General features: G+C 45.4%; 1 protein-coding gene across 2 annotated transcripts in view; it reads right to left on the bottom strand.

Annotated features, from left to right (window-relative positions):
• Positions 1 to 1,183: 1,183 nt before the first annotated feature.
• Positions 1,184 to 12,531, bottom strand: part of SLC38A9 (solute carrier family 38 member 9) — a 60,594-nt gene continuing 49,246 nt past the window's right edge. For both annotated transcript variants that reach the window (XM_066377661.1, XM_066377651.1), the window contains 4 exons: positions 9,240 to 9,353; positions 6,686 to 6,834; positions 2,889 to 2,978; positions 1,184 to 1,706 (listed from right to left, as the gene is read on the bottom strand). In XM_066377661.1, coding sequence (XP_066233758.1) covers positions 1,541 to 1,706; positions 2,889 to 2,978; positions 6,686 to 6,834; positions 9,240 to 9,353 — 519 coding nt within the window. In that variant the 3' untranslated portion in view covers positions 1,184 to 1,540. The remainder of the gene's footprint in view (positions 1,707 to 2,888; positions 2,979 to 6,685; positions 6,835 to 9,239; positions 9,354 to 12,531) is intronic.

Below are 12,531 nucleotides of genomic sequence, written 5' to 3'. Positions count from 1 at the left end.
AATAAGGGGACTGTATTATAGGGAAGGCGTGGGCTTTGCTTCTGCATTAGCTTTTAGTTTGAACAAAAAAGAGGAGAGTGTCAATTCCAAGAATTCAGATTCCCTAATTCTTTTGTCAGGCCCACCAAGTTTTTCTTTGGGGGATTTAACCTCTGCCCTGCCAGCTATAGAAGTGGGGGCGGCTCCGTCCTGGAGGTCACACCCTGCACAGCATCAATCCTTCCCTGCAGTCATGACACCCCTATCCCCAGAGGACGCACTGGGAAGGGGACCTCCCTCCTCCACTCCCTCCTCTCCGCAGGGCCTCATGTACCCTCGGCCATGCTTCCTACACACTTCCCCACGGGTCCTGTGGCAACATCCTACACAATGCCCAGGGATGTCAAAAGCAAAACACCCCACCACCCCAATACACCCCCCCAGGTTTAGGGGGACAATCACAATTGACCCTATGCAAAATCTGGCTGGGGGGACCAGAATGCCCACCTGAGTCACTGGTACTGGATTAGAAACAAAAGAACAGTCAGACAGCAACAAACTCCATTAGTTCATTTATTCTGCATCAACTTCATGACTATGGGTTACTCCTTCCTTCCTTCCTTCCTTCCTTCCTTCCTTCCTTCCTTCCTTCCTTCCTTCCTTCCTTCCTTCCTTCCTTCCTTCCTTCCTTCCTTCCTTCCTTCCTTCCTTCCTTCCTTCCTTCCTTCCTTCCTTCCTTCCTTCCTTCCTTCCTTCCTTCCTTCCTTCCTTCCTTCCTTCCTTCCTTCCTTCCTTCCTTCCTTCCTTCCTTCCTTCCTTCCTTCCTTCCTCCCTCCCTCCCTCCCTCCCTCCCTCCCTCCCTCCCTCCCTCCCTCCCTCCCTCCCTCCCTCCCTCCCTCCCTCCCTCCCTCCCTCCCTCTCTCCCTCCCTCTCTCTCTCCCTCCCTCCCTCCTTTCTTTCTTCCTTCCTTCCTTCCTTTCCTCCTTCCCTCCCTTCTTCCCTCTTTCCTTTCTTCCTCTCTCTCTTTTTTTTCATATAGATCTTGAGGACATTGTTAAAAATTCCATCATGGAGATTTCTTTTTAAAAAATGAGGTATTTGGCTTACTGTCCTAAACAGTAAAGGTTTGGACAAACTGCTAAAAAACGGTCTGGCAAGTAAGACAATGAAAGTGACTACAATGAAACATTCAACAGACACGCCCTGGCAGTGCCCGGCTGTGTGACGCCCTGAGACTCTTTATTGCAGCCACAGCACACCCACCCGCCTTATGCCTGAAAGCAGAACCCAGCCTGCTTGTCCTGAGGGCGGACACGCTCCCCAGAACGGACAGCGAGGAGAACAAAGAGGCGAGTGAGGACAAGAAAGATGGAGACAGAGGGCCCATTCCTACTGCCCCTGTCCCCACGCTCACCAGAATCACTTGTGGGTGATCCCCACTTCTCTTGCTTGCAAGTCACCTTAGGAAGACATGTAGAAGCACAGCAGCGTCGGCATGGACAAGTAAATTTATGTGGAAGCACTGTAAAAGTTTAGAATGCCGCGAGCGTTCGGAGGAGAGTCACATAAAAAACTGAACGACCAGGTTGGCCAGGCCCAAGAGGATGATGAGGACGTGGAAGATCAAGGTGGGCCATGTGAGCCGGTCTTCTTGGTGCAGAGAAATTATGTAGATGAGAGACGGGTAGATAAACACAAAGGCCAGGCCACAGGCGGCTCCCGAGTATCTGCAAGAGGAAAAGAAAGCTCTTGGGGTAAATAGCCCCTTGCCTTCTGCTTCCCCTGGTGTACAAGTAAGGTCGAGACCACACAATTCAACCCCTCCCCCCCAGTCTGGGGTAACAAAATGACCTGATTCATAAGCTGTTGACAGAAAGCGCTGGAGTTCAAGTCATTTTGCTTGCTAAGTTAATATAAGATATTGTTTCCTGTCCATCTTTGTGGCATCTGCTCAACAGAGAGATTTCATTCCTCTCTCAAATCCCTGTCGTTCCTGAGTCTCCGGGGTGTGGCTACTTCCTCAGAAACATCTGCAGATGGGCTTTCTATCTCTGATCTTTCTGAACTGATGATGCATTCTGGGGTTCTGGAGGGCTGCGAGCATCCTGCTTAACCATGAAGACAGACGAGGACTCCCGCATGCAGCACAAATGTCAAAGATGTCAACAAAGACACCTAACCACAAGCCTGGCGGGGACCCGCACCTTCTCCTCCTCCTCCTCGGTCTCCCCGGGAGTGGTTTACTAGGAACTTGTGAGTAGGTTATATTCAGGGAGCACTTTGTTTCTGGCTACGTTCCTCGGTAAGGTTCTTCAGAAACTGTGGCTTGGCCCTGCTCTCCGTAGGCCGAGAGAAGACCCCCCTAAACCCCGGTGTCCACGAGAACCGGAGGTCGCAGCCCTACCCCCGGTCTACTCAGTGCTTTCTCCACACATCACGGTGTTTCTGAGGAATGAGCCGCCTGGATCTAACCTTTCACCTGCACTCTTCCTTCTGACTACAACCAACACTGAACTAGGTTCCTGAGTAGAAATGAGTTAAAAATGTTGGGATGCAACCTTGACATCTAAGAGACCTCCCAGGTGCCCCAAGAAGTTATATGTTATTGATTAAACATAAATTCTTTTTGATTGTTTTGGGTAAGAAGAAAGGAATACAACAGAAAATAATGAGAAAAAGAAAAAAAAAAGAAACAGGTGCCCACAGCTAAGGGATCATGGTGCTTCTAGTTAGAAATTTGCAGAATGGAAGATGCCAAGCACGGAATGGGTGCCAGGGAGCTCCCCTTGCGTGCTACTGGTTTTAACATTGAAATCTCACATCATTGCATTAAACCGAAACAGAAGCAGTAGGAGAAACAGGAGAGGAGGGGCTGGCGCAGCACAGGCACGGTCCCCCCCAGGCAGTACCTGATGATCCCTCCGATGTTTGGGTAGAAGCAGGCCATGGTCACTCCGGCTCCCACAATCAGGAGATTAAGAATCAGCACGTGGAAAATGCTAGACGTCGCCGAGAGTTTGGAGGAAAGAAAAAAAAACAAAACAAAACAGAAACGGGCCAATTATGACCATTCCTATGAGAATGTGATTCATTAGTAACATCTTCAAAATCAGAATGCCTTCAACTTGGCAATCAAGTCACGGCAGAAACAGAAGGCACCACACCAGCCCCGTCGGGGCCGGGCCGGGCCGGGCCGTCGGTCAGGGACAACTTGAGACATGGGTCAGAGTTCACACTCTGATCCATAATTCTGTTTGGAAAACCCTCAGAGAACAGTCAACTCGTGAAGAAAGCTATCACTGGCAGGCATCCCCAAACTACGGCCCGCGGGCCGCATGTGGCCCCCTGAGGCCATTTATCTGGCCCCCCGCCGCGCTTCCAGAAGGGGCACCTCTTTCACTGGCGGTCAGTGAGAGGAGCACTGTATGTGGCGGCCCTCCAACCGTCTGAGGGACAGTGAACTGGCCCCTTGTGTAAAAAGTTTGGGGACCCCTGCTAAAGATATTTATGAAAAAACAAAACAAAACCCCAGAAGTATCCTAGATACATACATAGCAAAGTAACAACTTACTTGATGGATGATATTAAAAATACTTACCTTTGTTTACCCAGATAACAACAACAACAAAAAATCCATCTAGGCTACTTGGGAAAAAGCTAGTTAGATTTTTTTACTCTACAAAATAATCTGAGAACACTTGAAAAAAAATATTGGGAGGAAATACACTTAAAAAAGGCTACAGAGATTGTGTTAAGATTTGGGATTTGGGGTGATTTCTTTTTTCTCTTCTATATCTAACAAAGTTTCTATATTTTACAATACTTTTTAAGGGGTTTATTTTACTTTTACAATGAGATAAATTAAATTAAGGGAATGGCAGAATGGGCAGGTTTTTATTTTTCAGAGTCAGCCACTTACTGCTAATTCAGTGTCTACCACGAATTGAGTATCGACTAACTACATGAATAGAATTAACAATTCAAGGTCTAGGAGTCAATTTGGACACAAGTTGATGTAGACAAAATCAGCATCAAGAAATCACTCCATTTCCCAAAGATATGATTCTTAAAAGCCAAACGGACACATGAAAGCAACTTCTGAGCTGAAGTTATCGGAGGTTAATTAACCCCAGATAAAGATGACAAAGAAGATTATACAAGTAAGTGGTTAGTCATCGATCATGATGAATCACAAAGACACTGAGACTCCAGCCCTTAAAGAGGCTTCTGAGCTCTTAGAGGCTGGCTGGGCCTTTGTTACTTCTGTATTATGATAGGAAACAACTTTGTGTCTTTTCCAAAGTAGTGGTTCTCAAAGTATAACCACAAACCCCAGAGACGTTCCAGCACCCTTTCAGGAAGTCCTAGAGGTAAAAATTATTTTCATAATCACCCAAGACATGACTTGCTCTACAGAAAGCCCGCAGCACGGGCAGGGCAGGAGCAGCCATGTGTGCTATCCTGCGCTCTTCCGTGCCAGACACTCTACAAAAAGTTGTATTGAAATGGTCCCTGATGAAGAAGTAAACATTATTAGTATACCTCCCGTGTGGAACACATATCTTTTTACTGCTCTGTGCGACGCAACAGGAAGTACACAGTAAGTTCACCTCTGCTGTGTACTTGAAGGTCCAGGTGGTCTTGAGGGAAGTGCTTGTAGCTGCAGGGCAAGCTGATGCTTTCCCCAAAGAACGCTGTTTTTACCGAAAGGCAGACCAGGTTCTTCTGACTTGAGTATTTGGCAGACAAATACTGATATGAATTGAGTGATTCTTGTCATTTCAAGGAGAAAAACTGGTTAGTAGTATGTGTTGCCAATGATAAAAATTTGGAGGGCTTGCAGTTGCCACCCTGAGTGCAAAGGTTTTCCAATATCTAAAGACTTTTATAATGAAATTGGTGGTGGTATTAACAAACGTGTGTTTTGATGCTTTATAACGAAGCGTGTCAGCATTTGGAAGATCCGCAGAACTCAGTGAACCAATATGTTCTGAATGACTGACTAAACATGATGTTACAAAGTCATGCATAGATAAACAATCCAAAGTGTAAGATAGACCAATGGGTTTTAATGTAACTGAGTTTCAGACTCAACTAATCTTAAAAGAAATACTATTTGTCAAAGTTTGGCAGAATATCAAAGAAGACTATCCACAACTATCTGAAAAGGCTATTAAAAGTACTCCTTTTTCCAACCAGGTGGGGCGTATTTTCTTCATATAGTTAAATGAAACAACATATGAAAACAGTTTGAATGAAGAAGATAAAAGAATCCAATTATTATAAACCAGACCTTAAAGAGTTTTGAAAACACAAAAATTATTTTGGAAACAGTTATTATTCATAAACGTTCTTTTATGTTAACAAGCAATGGTTTTATTATTGCTTTTTCAAGAAATTCATGGTTTTTTAAATTCTTGAATTATAAAGTTCCTCGGGGGTCCTCAATAAACTTTAAAGATTTATCCAAGAGTGTAAAGGGGTCCCAAGACCAAAAAGTATGGCCCAAAGTATGTAGTGTGTGGAGTCCCCGTAACCGGAGGGTAAATGACAGTGTTCTTGGTGGCAGGGGAAGAAGTGTAATGTGAACACAAGGGAAATTACAGGCTTTTTCCAAGAAGAAACATTCCAACAGCCCACATTATGCAAAATAATGGCAGACAACAGACATAGCTATCTACCTAGAATTTTTCCTTTTCTGACGTCACTGTATGCATTTCACTTTGGTGAAGATAAGCACAGCCTGGGGTACAAATGTAATAAGTGTCTCATGTTCGCTGAAATCCACTCTTTCAGACAAGTCTGGTGAGGACTGTAGCTGCTGCTAGTTCCCAGAGGCCTGGTGACTCCTGAAATTGTATGGTTTTTAAACCAACACATTTACAACTATTTATAACTATTTATTAATGGGGGACAGACTGTATCTGTTCACTTCAAATAAGAACTAATGAAGACCATTTGTTGGCTGGTTACTGTAAATGTCATTTTTTCTAATTTTATCCAAAAGTTTTCCTCATTTATGATCATTTATTCCCAATAAAATGGTTAGGATTGGTGCTTTTCACTGGGATGAATCTATGGCAGAACTGACCCTGAGAGGAGGGTTAACCGGGGCCACGAGGAAGTTTCAGGGAACCCCGAAGGAGCCTATGGAAATTTCTCTGGGGTGAGGGTGACTAGTGCGAACAGATTTCCACACAGACTCACAACTCCTCCATCACCAATAAGAGACTGAAAAGTACAGCAGCCGTTTCAGAAGCAAAGAGTTTAAACTTGCTATGTATCTCACCTCCAATGATCTATGACCATTTATGTAAAAATGCACAAATGTTAATAAATACACAAGGATACAGCAATAACCAGTAATTCAAATAAAAGAGCAGCTTCTCACTAGCTAATGTGGATTCTACACATTGCTAGCTTCTTGGCGATGTGTAGATTACAACAGCAACTAAATTCTAAAATAAATAAAACTGGCTTCAGACCTAATATCACTCTATCAGAAGGAAGGAACTTTAAATAGGTCTGGATGAGGGAGTATCTTCTATTTTTAAAGTTTTTCAGGGAAAAAGAACAGTAACGATCTAACCTTAGTAACCAATCTCAGCAGGGAAATTTTTACAGCAAGAGGGTCCGTCACACTCTCAGCAGACCCGTCCACACAGCTGTTGGCTGTCACACATCTTGGTCAAGAGAAGAACCTCACCTGGGGTACACGTCGCCGAAGACTTGGCCCAGCAGCTGGACCCGAGCCAGGTAGCCCAGCAGTGGGTACACGGTCATCATCTGGAACAGCAGGAAGATCCTCGCGATGAAGGACAGGATGTCGCTGCTGGGAAAGTTGTCTAAAAAGTTCTGATCCAAGAAAGATAATGAAGTCATGTTAAAGAGCAAATCTAACACACACACATTGATAACACAGAAACAACTTCTGCTTATTCTGAACATAGGTGCCACTCAAACTATGGTTTGTGGACTGCTGTCTGTCCGTGAACAGTTTGCTATTCTTTTTCAGTGAATGAAGTTCAGAAATTAATGGTGTTTAAGCAACTTTCGGCCCTGGCCGGTTGGCTCAGTGGTAGAGCGTCGGCCTGGCATGCAGGAGTCCCAGGTTCGATTCCCGGCCAGGGCACACAGGAGAGGCGCCCATCTGCTTCTACACCCCTCCCCCTCTCCTTCCTCTCTGTCTCTCTCTTCCCTTCCCACAGCCAAGGCTCCATTGGAGCAAAGTTGGCCCAGGCACTGAGGATGGCTCTGTGGCCTCTGCCTCAGGCACTAGAATGGCTCTGGTTGCAACAGAGCGATGCCCCAGATGGGCAGAGCATTGCCCCCTGGTGGGCGTGCCGGGTGGATCCCGGTTGGCGCATGTGGGAGTCTGTCTGACTGCCTCCCCGTTTCTGGCTTTGGAAAAATACAAAAAAAAAAAAAAAAAAAAAAAAAAAAACCTTACAGAAATATGACATTGCCATATTTTTATTCTATTTTACAAAAGTATCCGTCTGTAATTGATCTGACATGGAACAAAAAAACCCCAAAAACCTTGTCCTTCAGACAATACGCTCTACACGGTTCAAGCATATATTTGTCTGAATATATTCAAATAACTTATTTAATGGAATGCTATTCCATCCTTACTAGCTCTGAAGCTCAGTAGCCTTTCAAAGTCAAGATTATACAATGAGGTGAGTTAACCTATCATTCAGTATCATTATTCACCATCTGTCACTATATAGAAAAGGATTTATTTCTATTTTCTTTCATGATTCTTTTCTATATTTTAATTCAGTATCTAAAAAAATAGTTAATCACTTGTTTTTCCCCCCTTTTCAAATAAAATACCACAGATATTCCTATTCCCAAGGGAGCAAACTTTCCATGGGGTTGTTCACATCGGGGGAATTTTCAGCAAATATCTGGTTGCCAAAGAACTTCTGGAATCAAGGGAACCAAGAGAACATTTCAAGCTGTCCTAACAGCAGGAACTCAAAGCCATTCCTCCTATGAAGACGAGAACACCATGGACACTGTGATGCTGAAGTAACCTTCACGATCTGTCTGTGATGAGTCACACTGTGTAACCCACTGCTCTCCATCAGACAGATGTCTTTCTGGCCAGAAGTAGTCACCCGTGAAATGTTATTTTTTTGTGAGAAGCTCGGCAGTCACATTCAACTACGGACTATGTTTTATGCCTAAGTTAACGTAACAATGGGTCAAATCAAAGAAAATATTACCATGTATGGCAACCTTTTAGTAAAAAGATGTTTATGCTATTCTTTCCCTCTGTCTGCTGCCTGCTGTCCATGTGGTACCAAAGTAAGTGACAGCAGGAGCTGGGGAACCAGGACACCACTGGTCTGGGACACCTCTAGAGCTGGGCTTTGGAACACAGGGGAGTCAAGTGTATCCTCCATGGAGGTTTTGTAAATCCACTACTGCAACCCTCTCCACACAAGAGAAAACACTGTGTGGGGACAGGAATCATCTGTTAGAGCAGTGGTCCCCAACCCCCAGGCCATGGACCGGTATGGGTCCATGGGCCATTTGGTACCGGTCGCAGAGAAAGAATAAATAACTTACATTATTTCCATTTTATTTATATTTAAGTCTGAACGATGTTTTCTTTTTAAAAAATGACCAGATTCCTTCTGTTACATCTGTCTAAGACTCACTCTCGACGCTTGTCTCGGTCACATGATACATTTATCCATCCCACCCTAAAGGCCGGTCCGTGAAATATTTTCTGACATTAAACCGGTCCGTGGCCCAAAAAAGGTTGGGGACCACTGGGTTAGAGTGTCTCAGGTTACAGACAGCACGAGGCAGGTTTTCTCAGAGAGCCCATCGAAAAACCTATGGCAGCTGCATCACATCATTTAATGGAAGAGGAATCAAGATCAGGGAAAGTGGGTGAGGGTTCCTCAGTCTGTGCTCTGGTGTCACCTGCCTGCTGTGCGCGAACACAGGTACCACAATCACACGAGGGGGCATACACAGTCACACAGGGGGTACACAGTCCACATGGGGGGGTACATAGTCCTCACAGGGGGGGTACACAGTCACACAGGGGGATACAGTCACACAGAGGGGTACACAGTCACATGGGAGGGTACACCATCCTCATGGGGTATACACCATCCTCACAGGGGGTACAGTCACATGGGGGGTACACAGTCACACGGAGGGGTACACAGTCACATGGGGGGTACACCATCCTCACGGGGGGTACATAGTCACACGGAGGGGTACACAGCCCTCACCTGCTCTATGCAGTCCTTTGATAACGGTGGTGAAGGAAAAGAAGCAAACACTAGGACTCCAATGTAGAGATAAGTCAGTGTCACCAGCATGTAGGCAATGGACAGGTCCCTCACCTGGAAAGAGAGAAGGCCATTGTCACCATACTAACACACGTGTAGAATTCTGTCTCCACTGGGTGCATACGGAGACTGCCAACTACGAGATTTATCTTTTGCATTGTGTGTGTGTGTGTTGTGTGTATACATGAACCTTCTAGCGTCCCAGCTGTTCAAAGAAAGTAATTAAAACAAAATTCATATACCTGACCGATTGACCATTTTTTTTTTTTTACCATTCTGTAGACTGCACCCTAAGCTACCTATTGGCAGACTTAAGGAAGTTAACATAAATGGTGTTTTAGCATGATAGAAATTCTGGCTTAATTTCTTTCTTTTTTAAAAAAAATCATTTTAGAGAGAGAGAGAGAGAGAAGGGCAGGGGGAAGAGCAGGAAGCATCAACTCCCATCTGTGCCTTGACCAGGCAAGCCCAGGGTTTCAAATTGGCGACTTTAGTGTTCCAGGTCGACGTCCACTTTATTCACTGCACCATCATGAGTCAGGTGATTCTGGCTTAATTTCAAAGAAGTAATTTATTTACCAAGTTATAAAATATTTAACTGAAATAATAAAGCTCAGAGATGACAAGAAAGCAAGGATAAGGACCCTTTAGTGTGGCCTATAGAACAAAAATGTTTTTCTTTGAGTAAATTAACTTAAAAATCTTCAAAGCAAATCTTTAACCAAAAAGAGACTGGTACACAATAAAATACATTAAATAAGGAAGGAAAACTAGTTCAAGAGTGGACAGTAGGCAGGCATGAAAGACAAGCTTAATAAACCTAAACAGTAAACACAAGGAAATGAAAAGGCAGCTGCTCAAACAGCTGCATAATGTCATTACTGGAATCAGCAAAAAATGCAGGACACGGAATCAAGGGGCCGGCTCCCTTCCATGCAGTCCCCACCCTCCCAGCCTCCCATTCCCACGCAGAGTCCGGGACATTCAGTGCAGCCAGCTGTCGATGCCAAACAGAACAGATCGCCCAGCTCACACAATCTGGTCCCCATCACCGCTAATGTGATGACCGAACAGTTCAGCCTGGCCTCATGACAGCCATAAAACAGCTCGTTTTTCATTTTAAACACAAATGACTTTGAAACCTAAGAAAACACAGATAGGATAAAAAATTTTTTTCAGATTTAGTTTGATAACACAAGCAGAAAACTGGATATTTTCTGGTATTAGGGGAACATTTATGATTTGGGGGATACCCTCCCTTCTTCAATGGGCTACAGCAACAGCAGAGAGTGGTCATTTTGAGTGTTGATAAATTCAGTCAAAAAGCCAGTAATGGGCTAGGAGCATCCCTAAAGGAGGTCTAAGTTGACATCCATTAGGCAACGGACTGGCCTGTGGGGGACCTGGGAACCTGGATGGTGCAGGTGGGGTCCCATCTTCTCAAAGAGCGTCTGGTCATTTAGGGTCGAGGAGGACACACTGACCAAACCTCCAGGGGCTCCAAGTTCTCCCCTTGAGTTCATGAAGCACTAGGCTCATCTCAGACCAGGCTTTAGTCACCACTACGGTGGCCTCATGAGCTTGTGCAGGTTAAACAGAAATGAAGCAGGAAACTCTTATTTTCCTATCAAAGAGGAGCAGCCTCCGAACATGATGTTTCCCCTCAACCTCCTCAATGCCAGTCAAGAACAAGGTAGTCTTGTAGAATGGAAGTCGGGGGCCCACACAGCTGAGGTTAGCAGTTCTCATGGCATGTTGGTATCTGAACTACCGTACCTCTGGGCTGGCCCACACCACTGACTAGCCAGTGAGATCCCTGGAGGCAGACACTGGGTCTCCATGTCTCCATCACTCAGGACCCCCCAGCACAGAGCAGAAGCTCAGGAAACACAGAGAAGATTAATAACGACGTTGGCTACAATTATTTGTGCTTCTAAGGGCGCTGCAGGTATTACCTCATTTAATGTGGGTACAATCATTTTCCTCATTGGATAGAGGAGCCCACCAGTGCAGTGGGGTTCCAGAGCTTGCTGGTGGATACCAAGTTGAGCAGCTGGTGAAGTCACCTTCCAAACCAAAGTCTTTCTGGCTCCAAATTGCACGCCCTTAGCTACAACGATGGAGAACTGATAGTCTCTTATGCGTTGTGTCAGAGCTAACCCTGACCCTAATAAAAAACAATCAAGAAAAGAACAAAAGGGCTAACAGGTCACGGATAACAAAGGGCACATGAGGCACACATACAGACGCAGGAGAACTACTAACACCAGAAAGCCCTGTTTTATAGTAGACCAGATGCACATTCGAGAGAACCAGGCCTGGAGTTAGTTGCATATCTGATTTCATCTGAAAATACTCCAAGGACCAGAAGTGCTGTTTTAGTATAAATGCAGCTGAGGTTTAGCACGATCCCGGGGAACACGCCACCTATGAACAGTATGAAGAGCATGCGCCCCTGTGGGCTTGTTGTTCTCCGGCATGGACACCAGCCATCCCTGTGGGAGGCCAGGACATACAGCCCCTGAGAAGCCCACTTCATTGAAAATGGTAGAAAAACCCATCTTTAGAAAATGAGGCTCCAAGTAAAAAATATGTATTTAAATAGAGGTACACATGACAGATAGTCTGAATAATGTGTTAAGAGTCCCACCCGTAAAGAAAGACCGCACTCCGCGTCCTGCGTGAGCACCGGCCTGCAAGGCTGGTCGCAGAGGAGTGACAGGAAGAATGTCACCTCGGACTCCATGGCACAAAGGGCTGGGGCACGTCCCTGCTTGTCAGATATGGCTCTAATGTGCTCCACACGCCATTCACAGTGCGGTCCTGTCCAGCGAGGCATTTACCCATGACAACACCAGAAACTGACCACACATACCACCCCAAACATTTACAGAAAAGCTTGTGCCGGTGTATTGTTACGTAAATTACACAGACCCTTGAGAAACAGAACGTAAGTAAATGAAGACATGAAGTCTTTCAGCGTGTCGTTAAAGAACTAAGCAGGGCGTAACACTAAATACAGACACGAAACTGAAGAAAAAGGCACTGTCCAGCTTCTGAACTGGTGTGAGTCAGACGGGCTTCCCCTCTGGCCAGAGAGGCACCTCCACTTCAGAGCTTCAGGGGGCATGGCCATCCCCACAGCATGGCATGTGGGATGGTCACAACGCTCGGACCTTCTGAGGAAGCTGTGGTCGCAGCTGCGCGGGGCCCAGGCTCTGCCCCCACCGCG

This window comes from Saccopteryx leptura, chromosome 1, assembly GCF_036850995.1.
Source record: "Saccopteryx leptura isolate mSacLep1 chromosome 1, mSacLep1_pri_phased_curated, whole genome shotgun sequence".
NCBI classification, from domain to species: domain Eukaryota; kingdom Metazoa; phylum Chordata; class Mammalia; order Chiroptera; family Emballonuridae; genus Saccopteryx; species Saccopteryx leptura.
Note: the sequence above shows the minus strand (reverse complement) of the source record. Positions and strands in the feature narration are given on the sequence as shown.